A 24,745-nucleotide genomic window follows, 5' to 3' on the forward strand; every position below is an offset into this window, starting at 1 on the left:
ACTATGAATTCTGTAACCAAAATGTGGTCACCCTCAAGATGTAGTGACAAGTCCCACTATTATAAGCAAGGATGTTCCCACTGCCTCCAAAACAGTCACTTCCTCTACATTTTTTAACCTTTCCTAATCCTAAACATGCCCAAATTTCAAAAATGTGTAAAGGCATTAAGGTGCAAATTGCCACAATTTCACAATAGCCCTGCAAGGAGGTTTCAAAACAAAATAAATAAAAAGGAGTGCATTCATTGTAATTCATAGGACTAACCTGGATTTCATTCCTGGTTTGACTTCTACTGTCTTATCTGAACTTGCTACCACTCTGACAAAGACCTCTCCAGCCTCAGGATGGTTCTGACGCCGCAGGAATTTGTTCACTCTGTCTTCCAAATGGTTCCCCAAACGTGTGGTCTGCAGCCCTGCAGGGAAGGGGAGAACACCACCATGGAAATGTTAACATTGGAGCTGCTCAGCTCAGGCTGCTGCTGTGCTCGAGAGCTCTTTCAGCTTCCTCCTCTGGATGGAACTAGGTTTTTTTCCCCTTTTGTTTTCCCTCCATATGAAAATTAGATGGTTTGATTTATACAGTTGAAATAAAAAGATGCAAACCCATCCCTGCTTTTCCCCAAAAGCAAACCCCCCCGTTTTCCACACCCCACCAGGGCAGCTGAACCCACTGGAGTGGCACAATTACCCTGCAAGTGAACTAACAAAGGCAGCTTTACGTAGCATTTTTCAATTTCAGCCTTATTTTACGAACCCTGCAAATGTTTTCTCCTCCCAGCCCCAGTCTGGCTGCTTGACAGAGATTACATCACTTCACAGATCTGGCTCCATGCCACACCTTTTCAAGCGAAGCAAAGCAAATCAACAGAAATGAAAAGCCTTTTGACTTCAATGGAGATTTCATTGCTTTTGCTTTTCTTTTCAAGAGAGCTTTTGGACTGCAGTTGCAGCAATCTGCACATCAAGGTTAAATAGTTCCTGCCCAGAGATGGAGGTCTTGGGGGGTTCAAACCCACAGATTGTCCAGATGCCCTCACTCCATCTTTACATTCACAGCTGGCTTTTGTGGGGAGAGCTGGGTTTGTGGTCGTACAGGATGTGATGGTTTTCAAATAAATCCACAACAAATTACAGAAATCACGATGACTTTGGGTTAAATTAAGAAAGCAGAAGGACCCCACTGTTTTGACATGAAGATTTATGACTATTTCCTGCTGTACTTATTTTATCACTCATATTTCTACTTCACTTTATGGTCAATCTGCTATCTTTTCCAAAGTGATGGTGTAATCTACAGATGATCATTTTAATAAAGTATTTTTAATTTTTGCTCTCTGTTACTTGATTTTTCAGTTGATATTTGGCTCCTGACACAATGCTCTTGGTTCCTCCCTGACTCTGAGCCTGCACACAGAATTCTGCAGTGAAATATCTGTGCTAAATTTCCTTCAGGCTCCAATAGTGGGGAAAAATCACACATATACTCAAAGGACTGTCTCACTTTCTAAGGGACTTATACACTTAAAATTTTATTTTATAGAATCATGGAATGGTTTGGATTGGAAGGGACCTTAAAGCCCATCCAGTGCCACCCCTGCCATGGCCAGGGGCACCTCTCAGACTGCTCCAAGCTCTGTCCAGCCTGACCTTGGACACTTCCAGGGATCCAGGGGCAGCCACAGCTGCTCTGGGCACCCTGTGCCAGGGCCTGCCCACCCTGACAGGGTAGGATTTCTTCCCAATAGCCTCAGAAAAACTGCCCTCTGGCAGTTTAATTACAATCAGGTTTTTTAATTACAATCAGTCCCCTTGTCCAGTGAGATTCTGTGGTCATAACCAGCACAACACAGTCTAAACATAATTTTCTAAATATAATTTTTAATCTAAATATAATATAATTTGGTAAATATAATTTACCAAATTCATCATTTGAATTAAAAAAAGAAATTTAAAGGCAGGTTGAAGTACAAACACCATGCCCTTTACCAATTACAGCACACTGAGCCTTTCCCAGGACTTCCCACTCCAATACACTGTATTGGTCTTTCCATATGTAACAGCAGGGGGATGACTCTAAAGGCAATTCACAATATACTTTGAGGGAATTGTTTTGTTCTGCTGATTTCTCGGAAGACAAACAGAAAAAGAAGAAAGGGCATCATTTCAGCTGATGAGTGGGAACATTTTCAGAAAGCCACTGGAGTTAACTCTACTGTCTTCTTGTGTTTTCATCTTTTCATCTTCCCAATGCTAAGCAACCTTATGCTGCAGTGCATTAAAGCTTGGAAACCAACAAACCCAAAAAGACCAGATAAGGAGATAAAAGAAATAGGCAGCATTAAAATTACATGTACTGTAAGAAAAGGATCTAAAAGTTGCATATTTTGATCTTCTAGAATGTGAGTGAAAGCTGTTTTAGAAAGCAGTTGGATTTTGGTTCCTGGACAGTTCTCACATATGCACCTCCAATAAAAGCTCAAAGCCAGTGAAAACTGCAGTGCAAACCAGAGTGCTGAGGAGAAACCTCCAGCACAGGTCTGTGACAGCAGCAACAGGCAGACCTCTGTTAGTGGATGAGGAACTGGACAGAGAGGAAGAAACTCCAACTCCTGGCCTACTGTGACTTCTTGTCAGGAAACTACCTTGGGTGACTTGTCAGGATATCTTTTGTCTTTGAACCTCTCTGCACTGGCTACTGTGAAATAATATTTGTAGATTATCTTAGCAAAACAAATACTTCAAAAGTTCAGGGTTTTCCAGCAGAACTCAGCTGCACAGTGATTATATCTGGCAGGCTATCAGTTAAGATAACCAATTTTACTCACTATACATTAGGAACATGAATGCTCCACAAGAGCTGAGGGATGTACTGTCTTGGTTATCAGCACTTGTGCCATCATGCTTGAAAGAGTGGAGAAATCTTGATGGCAACTTGGGCAGTAAATGTTTTTTTTAAGAAGAGAGAGCATGTTCATGTTTCATGTTTCAAACTTGCACTGCTTAAGCTTGTTTTCAGGTCAGCAGCCAGACCAAGGTTTTGATGACAAGAACAGACTTTCCTTTCCCTTTCCTGCTCTTGCATTCCCACCAGAGCATTGCTGAAGAAAGCTGATCTCCAGAGCTGAGCCCACCAGTGGGTTACAGCAGCAGCAGGACTCAGATGTCCAGACAGCCAAACAGCAGGGAAAGGAGAGGGACAGGGAGGAAAGGAACAAAAGCACCATTTCCCTGTCCAGAACAGAATAATTACCTTGAACTACATGGCTGGTTACTCAAACTTTAACCAGAGCCACAGAACAACTGCAGATATCCAGGGAATCACACACTTATTTTAAGGAAATTTATATCAATACTTGCTGTAAAGTCAGCATAGAACAGACATCCATTTAAAATGGATGTCTACCACTACAGTTGTATTTCATCATTTTATTAATGTTCTTCTCCAATTTTAATCTGTCTTTAATGAGACTAATTTAGGCCTCTTCAACAAAACTCTCTTGAGTGCATCAGGTTACTCCAGAGACTGTTCTGATTGCTGGAACCCACCATGCCTCACACAACATCATCATCTGCAAATTACCCCCTTCACATCTCCTGTTACACAATCAACCACACAGCAAGTTCTCAAGAAGTCACATTTTTAATACAAAACCTTGCCTTTATCCCAGCTTGGAAGTTTCAGGCTTGTGGAGGCACAACATCACCCAGTAATGCTCAGAACATTGAAGGATTAAGGAAGGGATCAAAGGATCAAGGGAAGAATGAAATGTCCCTGCAAGTTCTGCTTGCTCAAGTGCCTGAATCACCCCCTTGGTGTCTATATTCACTTTATTTTTCTGCCCTCTGCACTGACTCTGCATTTCCAACACCAGCCCCTCCTCTTGCCCCACCTGATCTGCATGAACAAAAATGTCCCAGTTATGCTCCCTGATGCCAGATGCCTGCAGAGAACCCTGTGTAAGGATTCTGGAGACTCAGACAACCTGACCTGGCATCCCCTGGCCCTCTCTTCAGTGCCCATTTCTACAAGACCATGACAATGATTACTGCCAAGAGCACTCAGTGCAATGAGTGACTCAGTTCTTACCCCACCACTGTTCTGGAGGCAAGAAAAGCTTTTCCCACACTTTGGTGCTTGGCAGCAGCACCTGCACTGCAGCACAATTGGTTCCTACAGGTTATGGGAAGGGCACAGAGGTGACAATCATGTCACTACAGCTCCAACATGACATGCAAACCTGGCTGAATGCAGCCAGTGAAGCACCCACAGCCCTGTGCTCCTTCTGTTCTATTTGTCCCTTTTTGCTTTTTAACCCTAGAAAACAATGACAAAGATGTCAAACGCACCAAGCAGCAACAAGACTGACCACAAACACATGAACAGCAGGGCTTTCAAATGTTGATTAAAATTCTGACAGCCTCGGGCTATGCTGCTCCCCATTTTACAAATGTTCCTGTGCTGTCTGTCATGACAACACAAAGTCTCAATCAAAAACCCATTAGGGGTGGCAGAGAGAAGATGAGGATAAAACCAGAAACACTAAACTCACTTTTAGCACTGAATTTGTTTTCTTTGCGTGTTCTACCAGTTTTCTTCAGACAATTATCACAGACAAACCTATTGAGGAAAAAAAGACAAGCCAAAAATTTAGCATAAACCCATTATTGGTGAGCTTAAACCCAATGTTTGAACATGTAATTTAAATGTCAAAGTACAATATATTTTTCTCTGGCTTTGAACAGATTATTTCACTCAATTTTTGAGGGATTTAAAGATTTTATGAGCTGGTTTAACTCTGACAAGCAGTTACACCTGCATTTGTGTTCTGTGCACACAAATGCCCCTCCAGCCAGCTGCCCTTAGTTAAGAGTTAGAAAGAAACCACACAAATCTGTATGGATGAATATATACATTTTCATCTGAATATACTGAAATAAGACCCCAAACACACACATAAAAAATTTTATTTAGAAACGCTTGGTCCCCAGTTCTTTAAAAGGCTGCACCCACATATTAAAGAACAAAGGTAGAAAGTCTTTAATTACATAAACTACATTGGTCTCATTATACAAGAGGTAAAAAACTAACAAACATCTCTTACCCTGAAGGCCAAATAATATCATAATGTAACACACAAATCTGGTGCATCTTCCGACCACATTCTTTGCAGTCAACAAACCTGAAGAGAAAAAAACAGCAGCAAATTACCTTTGGTAAGTAATTTTCCAGAATTCAGAATGAAAGAAGGAGTTGCCAATCCTCTGCTAAGAACTGAATCAATTTCATCAGGTCCAATTTACATCTAAGTTTAAAAGAAATACTCAGAATAGATTCAGATGTACATCTATCAATTCACATGCAAGTTATACATATATATCTATACCTAGATATAAATTGCAAAATGTGCTGGTTTAATTTAAAAATCTGAAATGGGCTGTCATGCACAACTTTTTCTGGATCTTTTCTATCCTCTTCTAAGCAGAATCCCAGTTTCACAGAATCCTCAACAATACCTCCACAGATTTAATTCTGAATTGCTGCAACAACCACAAGCTGAATAAATGGTTGCTCAACTTACTGTAAATGTAAGAACTAGTCATTCATGAACCACCCTGGCAAAAAAACATGTATTAACTTGTCTTTGCCTGAATGGCTCTGCTGTAGTCTTGTTTTTGTCTTTTGTTCTCTGGTCAAAAAATTGTATGTCAGAATTCTTTTTTTGGATGGGAAAACTGTTAGAGGTTTTCCCAGTCCAGAGTTAAGAAGCCAAATGCACTGGGGTCAGTCTCAGTCCAGCCTTCCAGGCCTGGGGAGGAGCTCTATTCAGAATTTGTAAAGATAAGCAAAGCAACCAAAATGCATTGTGCCTCACACTGCCAGAGAACATGGAGCAGGATGATAAAATCCCACTGCAGGAAAAGCAACCCCGTGTTCAGCTGGGCATCCCCTGAACATCCCAAGGTAACACAGGGTACCTTGGCCTTTGGGTGGGCTCAGCACCCAGGGAAGAGAAAAATGTGGTTTAGAACCACAAGGGGAAAATGCAGAAGTGCCCCAGGAAGGCAGAGCCCGGGGTGAAAGGCTCTGGAGGAGGGAGGGCTATTCCCAGGCCTGGCACACCCTTGGAATTACCCAAATTACAGAACCAGGAACTGTCTGTGGAACAGGCTCTCATGTTCCTCTGGGGTATCAAACCAGACATCAATTTTGGGTGCTGTGCCATGAATTTTAGGGAAAGATTCTGCAGTCTGTTTGAGCAGACTCCCTATCCCATTTCTGCCCTGCTGGCTCAGGGACAAGTGGAAGCAGTGAGATTTTGGGAAGGAAAACAACAGCCTGGTACTTACGGCTCTGGATCCAGGGTGTCGTTTTTCTTCTTTTCAAACTGATCCTTAGAGATGGTTCTAGGGACAAAGAGTTAATATGAAAACTCAGTAGCACCCTCACATCAGAGGCTCAGACAATATCATGCTTTGCTGAATTGCAGCAAACCTCAAGTCTGAAGAAAGCACCTCAGTATTTATTTTCTGGTCAGGGCAAGCAATTCAGTTCATTGTATTTTAAGCTACAGAAAGTATTTTTCCCATTTCACTTTCTGTGTAAATTAAAAGCAAGAGATATCCAAGTCTACACATAAATTAAAATCATAAAGAACAAGGGAAGCTATTGTCAGTAAAGTAACCACCTTTCAAACCAGCTTGTAAGCCTCAAATCTGATTTTTCTGGCCAGGTTACAGGCAAGCCTTTGATTTCAGAAACATGAGCTCTGCTTTGAAAGGTGAGGTATCAGAATTAGACAGAAGTTTTCCATTAGAAAAGGTGATAGATTAGTGGCATTTATTGACACAGCTTCCACTGCTCCCCTCCAAACACATTATCCAGGGTCTGCCACCCCAGGAATGGGCAGCAGTGCTGGGCAGAGTAACAGACCCAACAGACCAACAGCTCTTAATCCTGTCCCTAGAAATCTCCTGCTAGGAAAGAATAATTCATTTCCCCCCAGATACCACCCATGGGTTTGGGTTTTACTCCCAAACCAGGACACCCTCCCCCTGCCCCATTCCAAAATTCAGGATGCAGAGGAAAGGAAGAAACTTACGTTTGAGGCTGGGAAGGGTCATCACCCAGGGTGACATTCTCCCCCTGGATTTCAGTGAAACACTTCTCACAGAAGTGATACCTGTCAGCAAGAAGGCCATATTTGGGTGAGCTGGTCCAGCACAAACACAGCCACCCAAGCACGGAGCCACCAACCAGGGCAGGGCAGATCACCAGGAGCACGACGGAAGGGGGGACGTTGTTGGTTGATTGATGGGTCAGTGTGGACAATGAGGAGGCACAGAGGGAGGGGAGGGCAGGATTAGAGAACAGGGGAGGGAACAAACAGCACAGACGTAAGAGGTAAGACGCAAACACCAAGACAACACAGAGCAGAAAGCCAAGGCAAAGCACAGATTAGCATTCGGTCTCATTTCACACATCGTAACAAGTGCTGGGCCTCACTTCCCAAATCTGGGCAGGATTTGTGGAGTAGCCACCAAGAGCTACGTTTGTACAGGCTTCAAATTTAAGAATTTGGATTTGATTTGCATTGCTCAGGGGAAAAAAAAAAAAAATACTCTTTGATTCCAGGCTTGCGACTGATCGAGTTTCCTTTGGGTAAAAAGAAGCCTGTCAACAAGCTTTAAGGACACATTTATTACAGATTTAAGTAATTAGGAAATATGCTTGAAAGCATTTACTGATTGTGAGTCAAGACTCCAAAAGCAGAAACACTTGATATTGAAAAAAATCTATAAAACCAATAAATTCCAAATTTGACTGTAAGATTAAATGTGACCAATTGCTCAGCTAACATTCTTTCATATAAATGAAACCAAATCCATACTCTAGACAAACATTTAACAGAAATGCAATTATGGGTCAGAGTTTCCAGCCATTTATATATATAAATACAATATATGTATATATGTGAACAACATGAAATATTGTACATACATACAATATATTTATCAGGTACATTAAAGATGTGGAATTAATTAAACTTTACAAATTGAACATAAGGCTAGGTACAATTTTTGGTCACCAGACCAAGAGCCAATCCAAGTCATACTCAGCAAAAACAATTCTGCAGTTTACCAAACCAAGCTGAGTAAATTGGAGTAAAACTCTATGAAAATACAATCTGCATTTGAAAAATAATAAAGTAGTAAAATCACATAAAAGTTACATAGATTTGGGGGAGGGGGGGGTATTTGGTGGGGTTTTTGTTTTGTTTGGTTTTGGGGGTTTTTTTTGGTTGTTTGTTTCAGATGAACTGGAACCTAAGTTGTCAGGGTCACTAAAACAAAACAAAACAAAACAAAACCAAAAAAAAAAAAAAAAAAAAAAAAGAAAAAAGAAGAGGCTAAATGAATTCACACATGAACAAAGGTAACAGAGAGGCCACAGCTGTAAAATGCAGGAAGGCCACAAAGGATCATCAAAATAAAGGAGCTTTATGGAGAGTGAGAGAGTGGAAGCAGCGATGGCAGCACAGAACGAGGCAGGTTTAGTACTCAGACACCAGAGCCGTGGGGATGGGAGTGCCAGAAGCACCAAAGGGACTCAGTGTCACAATGAACCAACAACTCCAGCATGGAGCCTGAGCCATGGGGCAGCTCTGACCCCTCACCCCACCCCAGACACCTCAACTGCTGCAGCCCCAGAGAGCTCCCGGGCTGGCTGCCCTGGAGACAGCAACAGGCACTGGCAGCACTGCTGGCATGGCATGGATCAGAATTCCTGCTGGGACACACCTGGGCAGGGGAGATGCTCCACGAGGCACCCCTGAGCACAGCTCAGGAGCTGCTGTGGCAGGAGGAGCTCAGTGGGGCTGGCTCCCAGGGGAAGGGCTGGTTCCAGTTAACCCAACCCCACTGGCACTGCCGTGCAGTCACCTGGCAGGACTGCCAGCCTAACCCCCCTACGCTGCACCCAGCTCCTCCTAGGGCAGCTCCACTGGCATTAAACACGTGGCCCTCCCAGGGAAAACCAGGCTTTGGGAGCTGAGAATGCAACAGAGCGAGGCCAGGAGAAAAACAAATGTATTTCACTCGTTTGTTATCACTGGGGATGATAAATACATTGTGGTTATTAGAGAGGAGGGATTCAGGAGTGGGTACAGACACAGCACATCTCATTTCCACTGATTTCCTTTGCCCCTCACACCCAATCCCTAAACTGATAACACAGTATCTAATAATTTTTTAAAATATCCAAACATAAGAGGTTCAGAAGTTTATATCCTTTCACACATCGTTAATTTCTCTTTTTCCTATAATGTGCTTCTTTAAATTTTCCTTAAATTAAAAACTCCCATCACTATTTTCCTTACTAACACAGTTGCTCATCATTTTAAAAGTCAGACTGGGAAGGACTGAAAGTCAGGAGGACCCAAATACAAGAGAGTGAAGCCAGAAAAATCCATGGCCAAGGCTCCTATTAATAATTTGCTACATTTAAACAGTCCCAGAAAAGGTTAAGTCTGATCCATTTTCAGAACAACTTATGGGTTTTCAAAGCACTCTAAGCTTTAATCCATGATATTAAAATGAGGAAATAAAAACTGAAGTACAGTGAAAATGAATCACCTAAAGATCATGAACATTTGTCCATAAAATAACCAAGATGAAGCAATAGCTATAACTTATTGTGGATATGGACCCTTAGGAACAGAGACCTGCCTTTTGCATGTCACCACAAATATTCAGCAAAACCCATAAAAAACATTCTATATTGTAGTTACAGCAGCCATAGAAACCCCAAATAATGTACTTATTGCAAGACATCAAACATGAAAAGCTTTTCAAATGCAGACTGTTCAGGTGACTCCTGTTTATTAAAGAGCAACATTATGGTTCAACACCAAAGTCCAGAAAATGCTCAATCTCACATGAACAGGTGAATTCCCAATTGTAATTAAGTGCAAAGGCAATTCTAAATTCATAACTGGATGGCAGTACTAACCTGAAACACCACTGGATATTCACACATTTAGCATATTTTCTGAACACTTCAAGCTAAATGTCTGTCTTATTAAGGAATCTGAACAGTTCTATACCAAATAATTAATTAAGTGATTGAACTGTGGTGCCTGAGCTCGTTTATTCAATGGTGCCTAAATATTCTTAGTTGCAATTTAGTCATGTGATACACTGGACTTTAAGTGCATACTATATTGCCTGTTCTGTACGTGGAAAATTCAAGAACATTTGACCAACTAAAAGCATGGAATTTGTTTTACAAATTTTTTTTTGATTACTTGTTTAAGAACACTTAAGATTTGAAGATCACTGTTCCAGGAAATTTGAGTGGTTTAGAGCTGATGAACAGGGGCTTTCTATGAAAAATGAATTATTACTTAACAATATGGTGATTAAGCTTTCGAAATACCTTTTGAAAAGCCCCAATCATTCATCAGTGCATTTAGTGGGCCTGAAACAGAAAACCTCACACTCCTCCTGAACACAACCCCACCACAAAGCACCTACCCCCTTCTCAAGGCAACTGGATGAGCAGAAAAATAGGACTTAAATGGACCTTCATGTTTATAATGGGCAGAAAAGTGCAATATTACAGCCCCCAGTGCAGAGGAACCTTCTGCTCCACTCACCCTGGACTTCTTGCTAGTGACCAACATTGCCTTCCATGGAATAATCCACATGATTTAACACAAACTTAAACTAAGAAGGCAGTTTTGAAAGAAGAATGAGCTCTTCTTTAATTCAACATGAAGTTATTATTTTTTCCAAATACAGAATGCATAACACGAAAAGTATTTTAAATTTTACCAGCATTTAAGGGAACGGATTATTTTTCCCCACTGAAAGTACTGTAGTGTCTCTTTAAATAAATTTTAATTGCTTTACTTCTCTTCAGCCTGACTTTTCAGAGTCCACAGTGGCTGTATAAAACCTTTTATGAGAGCTCATGAATTTGTTCCTGCCTGTCAATACTTTCTGCCTCTCAAAGGCCACCCAAGGCCCCCCACACAAGGTGGGATGACACATTTTCCTCTCCCACATTGTGCTGCTCCAGCTCAATAGGCTGAGAGCTTCCCAAGAGCATGTTTGGAGAGAAGGGATGGCCCAAAAAGATAAAATACAAGTGCTGGAAGTCTGAATTGGTTCTGTGACTTCACAGCTGGCAAGGCTTTGAGGCTGCCAAGCCTCTGGAAAGCAATTCATAACTTCCTTTTCCCTATTTAAAATGAAGCTTTTGTCTCAGCCCATTGGTATTGTGTGTTTTATATGGGGGGGAAGACACACATCATCTAAGAAACCAAAATTAAAGCTAAGTTTTGAGTTTGCTTTGTGATTTTAACACTGGTGATTTAAACATTAAATGGAAAATTAATCTAACAATTGTTTATTAAGAATAATAGAAACACCAAGTCTGAATATTAATTAAAAAATAAGAAAAATTTTAATTTTCACAGCTTCTCACGGAGTGTCTGTGTAGTTTTTAATACTATTTCCAAGCTAATTTAAATGTAACTAAGCACTGACTAGGAAGGGGAAATATAAGTCTTGCAATCAATCACTGCACCCTTTACTTGGCAGATTCTGGCACTAAGTTGCAAATAAACCTGTATATTTTCACAATTCTCCTAGAATAAGGTATTTCCCAGTGCCTTTTTGCAGTCCTGCCCTTCTCCCTCCAGCAAGCCCTGCTCCTTATTTTATGGAAAACATGGACAAGTTGACCTGCACTGAAGCATTGCATGGGACAGCCTGGCTAAGAGCAAGCACTGAGGAACAGAGTGCCTCACACTGCAGCACAGAAAAACAAAGAGTCACCTGCAAAAGGACAGCGTGGAAAGAGAAAAAAAAGAACTTTTCCCTGACTTAGCTGACAAAGGGAAGTAAAAGTTAAAAATCTTCCTCATCCTCTGTATGTGCAGAGAACTCAAAAGAACTCTCAATTTCCTGATTAAGGGGAAAATCCTGGATTCAAGGACTTACCTGTTCTGGTAGCTGTAGTAGGCAGCGTCCCGGGGAATAGTACACAGCTGCTTGCCATAGCAGCACAAGGTCTGGGGAGAGAACTCATACTGCAAAACAAGGGAGAAAAGCAGCTTTACAATGGGGGATTTTGTTCAGCAGGGATCTATAAAGCAAACCTGATGTTTGTGGGTATCAGAGGACACTGCTATGGCCACCACACTTTTCCAGCTATTGCCAATGTACCAGCACAGCCCTCTCAATCTGGTGACAATCATTAACTCTAAAAGCAGCTGACCCTTTCACCTCTGCTTTATGGATATGGGAAACCAGGGAAGTATTTTAACATTACTTATGACTAAAGAAGGTGTCCTCTGAGGGAGAAAAACACAACAATAATAACAGAAGGGCAGAGCTGCTATCAACCTTTCTAGCTCTGACCATATTTATAACAAAGCCAAACTTTTTGCAGCCTTTCCATTGGGTATTTCTATTTTAAAAACAAAGTCCCCCAAGCTGGAGCTTTGTGTGCTGACTGCAGCTGGGCTGTTGGGAAGAACAGCCCCGGGGACTCTGGGACACCCACCTTGCGCCCGCAGCAGTAGCCCAGGGACTGCATGACAGGGTCAATCTCCTGCTCAAACACCTCTGCCAGCTTAGTGCAAAACTTGTAGACGCGGGAAGTCTTGCGGTTGTAGAGCCAGGCGTTGTTGAACATCAGCCACACATCATCCACGTACTGCCAGGGCTCCTGGTACTGCCCCGTGTCCAGCTTGCGCTTGATGGTCGACAGATCCATGGGATTCTTCACAATGTCAAAATAATCCTGTAAAAACACCAAAAGCTTTCATTTTTAAGAGGTTTTCAAGATGTTGAAAAAAAGGTAAAGTGTTTATCTGAGCAAAGATAAAAGAGGAGAATTGTTAAAAATAAATAAATAAATAGAATATTTTTATAGGGTTTTTTTTTAACGCCAACTCACCGGAATCCCTAAAAGCTGGGGATCCACAGGCTGCCTGAAAGGAAGGGACTCTGGGTCCTGCCTGTACAAGGCTTCCAGGGTGGGCATGAGAGCCTGGCGCAGCTCCTCGGGCTTGAAAACTGGAAATGGAAGTCAGAAAGTTTAGAAAATTGCCCCCTTGTCTCCTAGTCTTTTGACTCTCCCCAAAAAACCCCAAAGAAATGCATTAACTAAAATTCTGCAACAGGCTTTCCTGATCAGAGGCAATACCTCTCTTACTACAGGAGTCAAACAAAGCCTTGTATTTACTCAGATCACAGCAGGTGATATTCCCAAAATAGGGATATGGGAACAACTCTAGCCCGTGATGATAAATATTGTGGAGCATTAAAAAACCCTCTAAACTTACACAGAATCAAATTCAATCAATTGTTTCAACATGGAATGAATCTTTTCTCCTCAAAGGAGAGGCTGAGTGTAATTTTCCCTCCCTCCCTTCTAACCTTGCTCGCTGTTTCCAAGCAGGATTCCTCCAGCAAACCCCACTGCACTGGGCAGGGGTGAGGAGCCAGCTCTACAGAGAGTGACCAGATGCCCTGAGAGCTGGCACAGGAATTTTCCTGGCCACGGTGTACAAACAGTCCTGGTCTGATGGATTGTTAATTGATTTTGAAAGTGTTAATACTTCCAAATTTCTATGCCACCACTTGGCAACAGTGGCATGGCAACAGCCATGATTCTTACAGGAGTGGCTGACAAGGACAAAAAAAGGCAATACATTTTCTGAAAAATAATGATAACTTGGAGAGCTCTTTGAAGATCTCAGCAGTGTAATTACATTTATTTCCTTAGGAACAGTGTCTTTAAATAGGGAAGAATGCCTATCATTAAGAAAAAAAGAAAACTAAGGAAAGCAGGATGGCATCTCATATTTATCTACCTGGATGAAATGAGAACAATACCAATAAAATGGAGCAATTAATTCTGCTAAAAGCACTTGAATCAAGAGGGTTCAGTGACCCTTTTGAGGCTGATCATTGCTTTTCTCACTCAGATGGTATTTTGGAATGATATAAACTGCTTTTTGGGACATCTAGATCAAAATCTATGATTTTAAAGCATACGCCCAAATAAAAAGGGAACACAAATTAAGCTGACACTACTCCATTGGTTGTATGATCATTTCAGCTGTTGCCACAAACTCACTCCCAACAAAATGGCAATTCTATTCCATATTCATCAATACCATACATGCAGGCATTTTTTCATACTATATACTTCCAAAGTTTTATAAACAACTCTTGCGTATTATATTATGGGATCCTCAAGTATAGAAATAAATATTCAATTCCATTAATGAGGAACAGTATTCCCTACTGCTCTGATTCAGATAGTTCATAACGTGATAATCTGAATTATTTCATTTAATGAAATGTAAAGGTCAAAAAGTACCTTTTAATAAGCTATTCTGACTACCTGCTTGACACTGCTTTTAGAATTTTCTCCTATAATAACCCACCATTAAGCTACAGTATCTTTCAAATAAATCCAATCTTATTTTAAACTCAAACTAGATCCAGTGTGACTTTTGACAAGTTCCTTAAAGCCTAATTATCTTTACTGATGAAGTTTATTACCCACTTTCATTTTGAAGTTTGAAAAAAAATCAAAATTAAAATCCAGTTGTTATTTCAATTTATTACTTTACCTAAAGACATAAAGAAAAGTTGCCTTTATCTTCAGCTGTTCTGCCTCTATGGACTATGACTAATACCAGCACATTTGATCATAGCATCTCCCTGTACATGGATTTTACAAGAAGTTTTGTTTTTCCCACTCTCCTTTTTCCAAAATTAAATGCTCTCAGCTCTCCTCCAGTAGCTTGAAGACCTTTGCAAGGAGCTGGCATCCAGTTATCCCATTTTGTCTTGGATGTGTGGGTGGTAAAAAGAAAATGGGATCTTTGCCTGACTCACGATGACGTATAACCTACCAAAGAACAGTACAATGCTACCTTTTTAATTTTTTTGCTTCTTTCAGAAGCAAGTCTGCTTATGATTACTAAGGAGAAAATTCATAAAGGAAGAGAAGACATTTTCAAAATTACAAGGACAACATACACGAATACACCTCAAACCCCAGCTCCTGCAAGTTTTCCATTATGCCTCACAAAGAAGTGAGGAAACCAGTAAAACTCATCTTCAAGGTCAAACTAAAGCTGCCACCAACAAGGAGACAGGAGCTGCCCAAATGATATAGTGGGTTTTCTGAGATTGAAAGGCAAGGAACCATGAACTCCCTTTCTTGCTCATGTTAGATGTGAAAAAAAAAGGCAAAATAAGGCTCTGCTTGCTAACTTATAGACACAGTCCATGGCACTTCCCCTCACTGCCTGCCATGTCCCAGCTTACTGTGGGATGGCCGTCAGGAATCTGCCTGCATGGAAAGGAGGAAGAATTCCCAATACTTCTGCAATTCATGCAAAACTCCTGATCAGCCTCTTCAGAAGTTTTAAAATACCACCTATCCCTTCAGCACACTTGCCAGTAATTACTCTTCAATACCTCTTGGTTTATTCAGCATTTTAATGCCAATGCTCAATTAGCATTGAACAAACTCCTTGGTGAGAAAATGCCACCCTTTAAACTCATGTCTGTGGTTGTACCTGCCCACACAGCACGTGTTTTGCACTACACAGTTACTGGGTGACAAAGCTTCCAAGATAAAATTGTGTCACCAAAGGAAGAATTGGAATACGTGGTGACCCAGCCTGAACTGACTCTGCAAGAACCTTCCCTGTGCAAGCACATTCCTACCAGGCAGCAGAGATTCCTTCCACTGGGAATATCACTGGCTCAGAAATGCTAATAAGCTTTTTTCTTTCCACTCCCTGTGTTACATTTGGGTTGGAAAAGGCTCTGCCAGTTGGTTCTGCAGTGGGCTCTCATTTGGGTGCCCCACTCTCCTGCCAGCTGAAAACATCAATCTGCAGGGAAATGTGTTTTATAGTGATTTATTACAAAAAGATTATGGTTAGTAACCAAATGCAACCCAAAGCACATCAAGGAGATGTAGATTATTTAGACATTCGCATAATGTTGAAAGCTTCCCTTTGGTTGAAAACTAAAAACTAACCACAGAAAACATCATCTCAATAAAGCAGATGCCAAAAGACAGAGGTCTCAAAACTGCTAAGGTTTTTGAGTCTGAAAACTTATCTTGCAGCCTGCCACAAAGCTTGCTCTACAAACAGAGAAATATATTTCTATTTTTATAATCTTATTTATTTCTTACTAACACAAGGCACCCAAACATTTATATAACCTGCAACACCATGAAGTTTCCTTGATGCAGTCACACCTCAATCTGTGCTGACACTGCAGCTTAATTTAAGAGACTGCTGAGCAAATGAACACTACACTAAAAACTTTCAAGTCCTGAAAACACAGGACTCTACAATAAATGTTAAGCCTCTTGCAGCAGTCCAGCCTAGGAGGAACAAAGGTTCAGGAGAGTTCAAGTGCCAGATTCTCAGAAAAGTGACTGACAAAACTCAGGATAAAGGTGGTGCCTACAGCCTCTTAACAGGAGAAGAAAAGCGATGGATACCCTTGGTTACTGAAAGTACTCTTATCTACACTGAGCTCTTCCTCAAAGAGCACCAAGATGTACAGGGAGGGATTTATGCATTTAATTCCTCCAGCAATCACTGCCTTACTGCCTTGGTCCTTCTGGGCAGGCACTGCTGAGATCAAGGGCACAGTGACTTGCTTTTCTCACCTGATTCATGTAACATTAAAGGAATCCTACTTTCAAAATTAAGTTACAGAGTATTGATCTCCCAGAGCTCCACGTGCTGGAAACACAAGTGTAAAACAAACCTCCCAGCAGGAGTTGAGACTGTGGAAAACAAATGTTAGTGAAAGCAAAGCACACAAGGGAACTCGGTGTTCATACACGTACTTTTCTTGCGGGGCTGAGAGGGTGATGTGGATTGTGAAGTGGTTCCATTAGTGCCACTCTCTTCTTCCTCTTTAACCTCTGTTTTAATTTCAGGCTTCTTTTCTTCAATCTCCATTGGCTCCTGCTTCAGTTCTGTTCCATCTGTTTCTTCTTTTATTTGTGAAGATCCTTGTAAATCCTCCTCCACCTTAAGAAAGGATGCAACAAGAGGTACTGTTACATCTACAACGCAAACTTCAGCCATCAAAATATTAGTTTGAGACTGTTGAAGCACTTTCCATCCATGGCTTTCCTCAGGAGTTACTTTGCAGTAACGACCCTCCTCTCGCCCCTTAGCTCACCGAGTCAGACACATCATTAAGTGCTTTTATATCTATCACTGCTTTCAGTTAAGCTGTAGAGAATCTCATTTACCTCAGTCTTAGCTTCCACTTGTGTCTCACTAGTCTCTGGCTCAGTTTCTTCAGTTTTAACTTCTGATTTGCTTTCTAGCATTGGTGCATCTGGTCCTAGTTGCTGGGAATTCGTATCAGCACTAGCAACTGAGGCAGGGGTGGGGACCCTGTTATCAATACTAGCTGCTGCCTGGGATAGCTGTTGTAAAAACAGTACAAAAGAAAGACACTGCATATATAGAAATATTTTCCTTTACTAAAAATGAACAGCACAAAAGAGACATGAGATGATATTCTAAAACAGTGCAGAACATGGATACAGGTCACTGTAGCCAAGTTTTGATAGTATACATTTAATAACTCTGCTTTACAGAGGAGAAGCCAAGGAAAAATTCTGCCCCAAAGAGGCTTCTTTTACAGAGAAAACACCTGCCCAGTAAAACACTGTACATTCCTTGAAACGTGCATTTGCCCTGGCTGTATCTTAAAAGGAAAAAAACTATGCAAATCTCAGGATCAGAAAGGATTCTGATTATGGCCAAATAGAACATTAGGCCTGTTACACCTCATCTTTCTGCACACTGCTGCCAATTTTACTTTGAGCAGTCCAGCCATTCAACCCGCCCTCCTTCACACAATGCTGAGAACATCTGAACACACAATTTTACACATCTCGAACCAACCCCCTAGTCTAAAGCAGAGGTTTCTATGGACAGCTATGGGCTCTACATACTCAGGACATGGTGCTACAGACAGGGACACTCGTGGGATGTCACGACACGAGGCAGAGGGGACTGGCTGGTACTTACTGGAGTGCCGGGTGGCTGTGCCTGCACAGATGTTGGCTGCTGCTGGGCTGGCTGTGGGGTTGGCACAGACTGGGGCTGGGCAGGGGTCTGTGGCTGCGGTGTCACCTGGGCCTGGGCCGCAGTCTGCCCCGTGGGGGTGCTCTGGGTCTGCGTGGCCGTGGGAACAGAGCCCGGCGTCGGGGTCGGAGTTTGTCCCGAGGACGAGACCGGTGTCGATGGCTGGGTGGGCGCTGCTGGCTGGGGAGGAGTCATTCCCGGGGGGGTCGGGTGCTGCAGCGGTGGCATCCCGGCAGCAGAGGACACGGGAGGTGTGGTCTGGTGCAGGGGGGGCTGCGTCACCGGGGGACACGGCAGCTGCCCGCTCTGCGGCCCCAGCATGTTCATGGAGTTGGGAAGAGCAGCACTGGGAACCTGCCCCTGCTAGGGAGAGAGAGAGAGAGTCTTACAGAGCCTGGAATCACACTTATCCCTTCAATCACAGCCCTGAAGCCTTGTCTGACAGGATACTGTCAGTGCAAGCAGATCAGCCACAAATGCTGCTGCTGCAAGTGACTGCTCTGATTTCTGACATCGCTGCCATCAGCTCTCAAGGACCTTCCTCCCAGATCTAGTGGTGCCATGCAGGTCCTGCATTAATTCCACTGGCATAGAAAGGGAACCCAGTAACACAAAAGCCCACAGGCAGCCTCTAAATCGTGCCATTAGCTGGGCAAAGGTCAGGCTTTGACACAAAACGGTTTTGAGCAAATACCCATTTTAGGCCAGGACTCTGAGGCACCCTGCTTTAGAGGGCAGGTCAACATATTTAATGCTACTGTTGCACAGAGCAAGACTTAAGAAGTCTTTTTGTTTTCTCTTTAATTCTAATTAAACTTAGCTCAAGATGCTTCAGAAAATCTGTTTTTCAGAGCAGCAACAATAAAGTACCCTGGATATACTTAAACCTTTAAGTGATACATTTTACTGAAGATTGCATCAGATGACTGGTGATAAAAAAGAATACTCCATCCTCAAATGTAACTGTTACTCTTAGAAATACAAATCAGTTAATTTCCTGTAGATGAGGTTTCAAATTTAAAACACACTTCTACATTGTCTCTACAGAGGCAGTTTTATGGAACTAAATGCGTTGGGAAAAAAATGTTCACCACAAAGGCAGTCAAACAACTGAGCCACAGGCCCATGAAACTGTAGATACTCCATCCTGAACATATTCCACACTTGACTCGACAGAGCCCTTCATAACCTGATCTATGTAATCTCTCAGAATTCTGGAGGTTTTAACTAGCCTAAATTACTTGGGCTCTGAGTTAAACAAGCCTTTCCCTCTGGAGAAGCAGATACTTCAGCATCATAAGCATAACTGCTACTTCACTGACCACTACTGCAACAGAAAAATGTTACAGGAAAAACCCAACAATCTTTTCTCCAGAATCAAAGAAGTTAAAGCAAATTTTAGAAGATCTTGCCCAACCACTTTATTATAATCCTGGATTTAAAGTTAGCTACTCTGGTTCACACAGAGAGAAAACATATGTTCACAGGCATCCCATAAACTGATTTCTGATATTTCCCCAAAAATCTCACCAGCATGCATTTTGAAGGGATTTAAATCAGGAATTGCAGGGCGTTGCGCCCCCATTAACAGATGTCCATAAATTATGTAAGAGCTTCTGAAGAAGGCAGATGTAACCCAGGATCCCCCAAAGTTGGGGTGACTACATCAAACAATGGATATAGAAACACAAATAAACAAATATAAATAAATAAATCAGAGAAAAATAATTAAGAGCAAATAAATCTTAGAGAATCCATCTCACCTGTGCCACCCCTGCCTGGGCTGTTGACTGTCCCATGCCCACATTGTTCACATTCATAGCTCCAGTGGATGCTGGGAACTGGTTTTGGGGCAGGAATTGGTTCTGGGTAGGAGCCTGACCCATCATGTTGTTGGAATGAGCTCCCATCATGTTCTGTGGCTGAGGCATTCGGGAAGGAGACATTGCCATCTGAAAATTAACACCCAGATTAACTAATTACCATTTAGTACTATGGAGCAGGGCAAAGGAAAATACACTGAAATCAATCAAAAGGTAGGACAAAAAAAAAAAAAAAAAGGAAAACTGGCTTAATAACACTAACTGGTAGTGGGCATATGGCCATAACTTCAGCATTTGCTCCACAGCATTCATTATTTTTAGCAGGTAATATTCAGAGTGTTAACTCTGGTTTTTTTTCTCTGGGTTGACAGAGAGAATCCAGGGAAACTAAAAATATTTTTGTTTTTCTAAAGAATAAAAACATGTTTTCATGTAGGAACAAAGAAGATTTATATACTGCAAAGACAGTAGATGCTCTTCCACAGATTGCTGGGGATTACTGCACCTGTGGCACGTGCCCCTCTTAGGGTCTGCTTGGTGTTTTTGGAGCACGTAAACATTGCAAACAAACGCCTCCATAAAAGCCTGTCACAATTGCTGCGTTCCCATGAAATGATCCCCCAGTTTGCAGCACTGCTCTGTGGCCTGGCCTTGGCAGAGGGGATGAGGTGGGGGTGGGCTGGGGCTGCGCTGGGCAGGGGTGGGTACGAACCGCGGGCACGGCGCCCATGCTGTTCATCTGCACCGGGTGGTTCATCGGAGACGCCGCCCGCGGGCCCAGCGGTGCTTGGGGCATCTGTACATTCCCTATGGACATGGGGTTAAACTGATTCATTCCTGCAAATGCACCCCCAAAACAACTCATTAGGAACAAGTCAGCAGAATTGATGGATCTATATTCTACTAGAAAATTAACAGTTATTATGACTGCGATTCAACCGCCTTGCGCTTTATCTTTTAGTTCCCTGACTTAACAGACAAATCAGGATGCAAGAAGTATTTAGAATAATGCTAGTTAGGGTGAAATACAATTTTTGGTGTCTTAAAAAAAAATTAAATGCAAAAGATGAAGAGTAGATGCTGGATGATCTGCAGAGACCAGATGCTATTTGTAAGTAATACCTTAGGATGGTTTCTTAAAATCAGGCATTTGCTTTGAAACAGCAATGTCTTATTCAGGACTCACTGAAATGGTTGAAGTAAATATGATAAAAATACATATGGGATGTATGAAGGCAACTCCAAGCTTCAAATCAGGACAAAAGCTGCCAAAATGCTTTAACAGGGGTTGTGCTTTTCATATAAAACTTTGAATCCCTCCAAAAAACTTGTCTAAAGCTGTAATTATGGAGCTATACTTGTTACCAACTTGTTCTTCTATTCAAATGAATTTTAAAAGTATTTTATTTCCTAAGGACATTTCAAACAAATTTTGACTTATTACTAACTCTGAACCAAGAAATAAAATAGCTGAGGACACTTTTTTGAAGGAAGTTGGAGCACCTAAAAGACATGGGTTTATTTTTTAGAAAAAAAAACACCCATGAGTTCACAGCAGCCTCAGTGAGTAATGACAAGTGCTGTGAACAAGTTCCAAGGATTTTTTAGCTGCACTTTCCATCAGAAACCAAGAAAGGCTATCATTAGCTACACAGATGTTAGGACTAATGTGCTGTGTTTCCAGCTACAGGTGTATTTTTGGCTAATGAACTGATGAAAACATGCCAACATCCTTCCCCCTTTACAGTGTTTTAAATGAGATTATCCACACTATTCTTGCTTGAGCTGTCCTCTCTTTGGAAGCACTGAATTAATTCCCAATCCCCAGCAAAGTGCTGGATCCATACTGTCAACACTGCACTGACACACAGAGCAACACCAAAGAATGGTGCTGAAAAAAGGCAGCCCCTGTGGTTCCTCCCTCCCAACACCAAAAAACCCCAACATAAGATCAGCTTTCCCCCTGCAACAATTATTTTGAACCCACAAATAGCAATTAGAGAGGAAAACAGGTACCTTGAGAAACCTGCATACGACTGATAGGCACGGTTGGCATGGACATAGGCCCATCTGCAACACAACACAAGAATGGTCAGTAAAACTAGTTTTAAACACAACCTCAGGATTAATTTGAGTCCAAAGACTCCTGAGAAGCAGAGGCAGCTCCAGCAGCACTTACTGGGTGGCCTGACGGGCTGTGCCTGGCCCATGGCAGCAGCCACCTGGGGAATCCCTGGGGGCTGGGGCCCGGGGGTCTGTAAGGCTGCTTGGTTCCCCAGCATCCCTTGTTTATGGAGACGAGACCTCCTCTTCTCTTCTAGCTCCTTTTGTATCTTATAGATTTTCTCTGCTAATAAATGATAGTATTCATCCTAAAAGGGAAAAACAAAGAGTAATCAGCAGCAGTGAGACTCATTCAGTCTAACTAAATACCATCACCTGGTTTTGGGTTGGGTTTTTTTTTTGTTTTTTAATGTATACACCTGCCTAATTGAAAAATAAATACTTATTTTCAGAATCCTGTAAATTAAGACAGTCTTTCCTGCTTTAATGCAGAACAGGAAAAAAAAAAGCTTCCAGAAATTACACTTGTTTATGGCTACCCTGCAAACCTACTCTGAGTAAATTAGCAGACAAAGGAGAGGGCTGGAGGTTCTCTGTTGCTTTGGCAAAATCCAGGAAGCTGTGATTTAATTTCTAGGTGTTAATGATTTTTAAATGTTATTTTCATAATAAACATTTCCACTAATCCAAAGACAAAGGAAAATTATATTCCCAGCACAATGTTACACTGAAGAAACTTTCAGGAGACAGATGTTAAGGATAGATCAATTTTTACATAAAGAAAGAAACTACTCTTTTCCTAAAGAGTCTATCAACAATCATGGCAAGGAATAAACAAAACTAGACAAAACCTCAAAGGAATGGAGAAAATTCAGTGAAAAATAGTCCACAGGCAGAGACAAGTAAACACTACATCTGTACAAGATGAAAAATCCATTTTACTCAACCCACAGTGACAAGAGATCCAATAAGACAGTCACAGTGCACACCACATAGACAATTTTGCTTGTCAGGAATTGCTGGACACACATCTGCCAAGTGCATGAAATTATGCACCTGTTAAAGGCAAAAAACCCCACAAATCCTCAAGGCTACATTTTATTTGTTGGACCACGATTCTCTTAGAACCCAGGGTTACACAGAGCACAGATTGAGTGATGCTTGCCCACAAACATTTTGGTTTTGTTCAATATTAATCAAAATATTTTTTTTTTATTACAGGAGGATTTAATTAATTTCCAAAAACTTAATATGAGATACGTATTTCTCGGTAGCCTTGGTAAGGAAGTCCAGTCATGCAATATAAACCTTTGTTTTTCAGGTCACTTCTCAGAGCTTCTCAAAAATCAGAAAACACTTTCTGCTGTCCAGTTTAAAAGCTTTACAGCCCCTACCCTTCTCAAGCCACTTCAGTTATAAGCTCCTATTTGTAAATTTAATATTGTGCTACTTTCCCACTACAAAGGTTTCCTGCAAAGCCTATGCTCACAAGGAGCACACACTCCTAGAACAGCATTAAACTCCTTACAATGATGCTTCTTACCAATATGTTTTTCAATGTCAAAATAGCACAGGAACTCCTCAAAAAGAAGGATATAATTCCTCATGGCATCATTAACACATTCTGAATTACTCCCTTCTTCCAAGTTTGCTGTTTGGACCCAAATACATTAGACGAATTCCACTAACAGAAACTTCTGGCCATGAGGCTCTGACAGCTGTTTTGCAGGGTGAGGAGATGAGACTTCTGGGTGTTTGTCTGTCAGAAGGGGTTTAATTTTACAATCAGGAGTTTGCTATGCTCATCCTTACTGAGAAGGTATTTAAACACCCAAGTGTGACCATGAAATCCTCCTTCTATCTAAAACTGGTCTCTAAAACTGCCAGGGTAACCACGGTTAAGAACCTCCCATGTCTTCCTTGTAAACAACCTCTTGGTAGCTACAAGCAGGATACAATGTGGTTACTGACCAGCACCACTGTAAGAATGGCCACTGCTTATCTGCCTCTAGGAAATAAAACCTGCAATTCCATCTCCAGCTCTTCTGGCAGGTGAGCTGAGAGGGGAGAAGTGTCTGACTAGATCACCAGAAATGCCACTAACTACTCTCTTTAAATGCTCCTCCCTTGTTTAAGAAAGGATCTCGAGTTTCTGATCAGGTAGGATCTTGTTGTTACTAATATTGTTGTCTTTTCCCAATGAAAACTTCCAGGGAGAGGTTCCTTTAGAGTAGAATTACCACCATGTCATATCCTCAGCTTGTCAATCAACAGGGGTTTGCTCCCTTCAAGTAAGAGAGATTTGAGCTGTCTCTGTGCAGACAGCAAAAATCATGAACTGCAACAGGAATTCTGGGTTTTTTTCCCATCCACAAAGAAGCCAAACTGACTTCTTATGTCTTAGCCCAACTACTTCTGGTGCTGCAGAGTAGAAGAGAATTATTTCCATCAGTACAGGTGGAAGGTAAGCAGTGGAACAGCACTGGGTCCTAGAGAAAACCTCCAGTGGTAAAGAGGCATTAAGAACAAAGTGAGGAATTCAGTAAGTGAAACATCAAGAACTGCAAGCTGTGCTCCAAGCTTCTTGCATTTCAGGAGGATGCAAGTAGGGATGGATGTGGTGTCTAGAGCCGAGAGGTGAATTAGCTTGGAGTGACATCAATCACATGGCTTGGGACTACACAA

General features: G+C 41.7%; 1 protein-coding gene across 13 annotated transcripts in view; it reads right to left on the minus strand.

The window, feature by feature from the left end:
• The window catches only part of CREBBP (CREB binding lysine acetyltransferase), a 95,477-nt gene that overhangs the window by 14,265 nt on the left and 56,467 nt on the right, over positions 1–24,745 (minus strand). For 3 of the 13 annotated variants that reach the window (XM_085592467.1, XM_085592466.1, XM_085592462.1), the window contains 15 exons: positions 22,176–22,368; positions 22,013–22,066; positions 20,709–20,833; positions 19,937–20,125; positions 18,117–18,536; positions 17,327–17,506; positions 16,913–17,099; positions 12,971–13,089; positions 12,575–12,814; positions 12,010–12,098; positions 7,104–7,214; positions 6,352–6,408; positions 5,106–5,183; positions 4,554–4,621; positions 266–416 (listed from right to left, as the gene is read on the minus strand). In XM_085592467.1, the coding sequence (XP_085448593.1) occupies positions 266–416; positions 4,554–4,621; positions 5,106–5,183; positions 6,352–6,408; positions 7,104–7,214; positions 12,010–12,098; positions 12,575–12,814; positions 12,971–13,089; positions 16,913–17,099; positions 17,327–17,506; positions 18,117–18,536; positions 19,937–20,125; positions 20,709–20,833; positions 22,013–22,066; positions 22,176–22,368 (2,261 nt within the window). The remainder of the gene's footprint in view (positions 1–265; positions 417–4,553; positions 4,622–5,105; positions 5,184–6,351; positions 6,409–7,103; positions 7,215–12,009; positions 12,099–12,574; positions 12,815–12,970; positions 13,090–16,912; positions 17,100–17,326; positions 17,507–18,116; positions 18,537–19,936; positions 20,126–20,708; positions 20,834–22,012; positions 22,067–22,175; positions 22,369–24,745) is intronic. The other 10 variants (XM_021540805.4, XM_021540802.4, XM_085592463.1 and 7 more) reach the window with 9 other exon arrangements.

Source organism: Lonchura striata, chromosome 14 (genome assembly GCF_050655825.1).
Source record: "Lonchura striata isolate lonStrDom1 chromosome 14, ASM5065582v1, whole genome shotgun sequence".
NCBI lineage: Eukaryota > Metazoa > Chordata > Aves > Passeriformes > Estrildidae > Lonchura > Lonchura striata.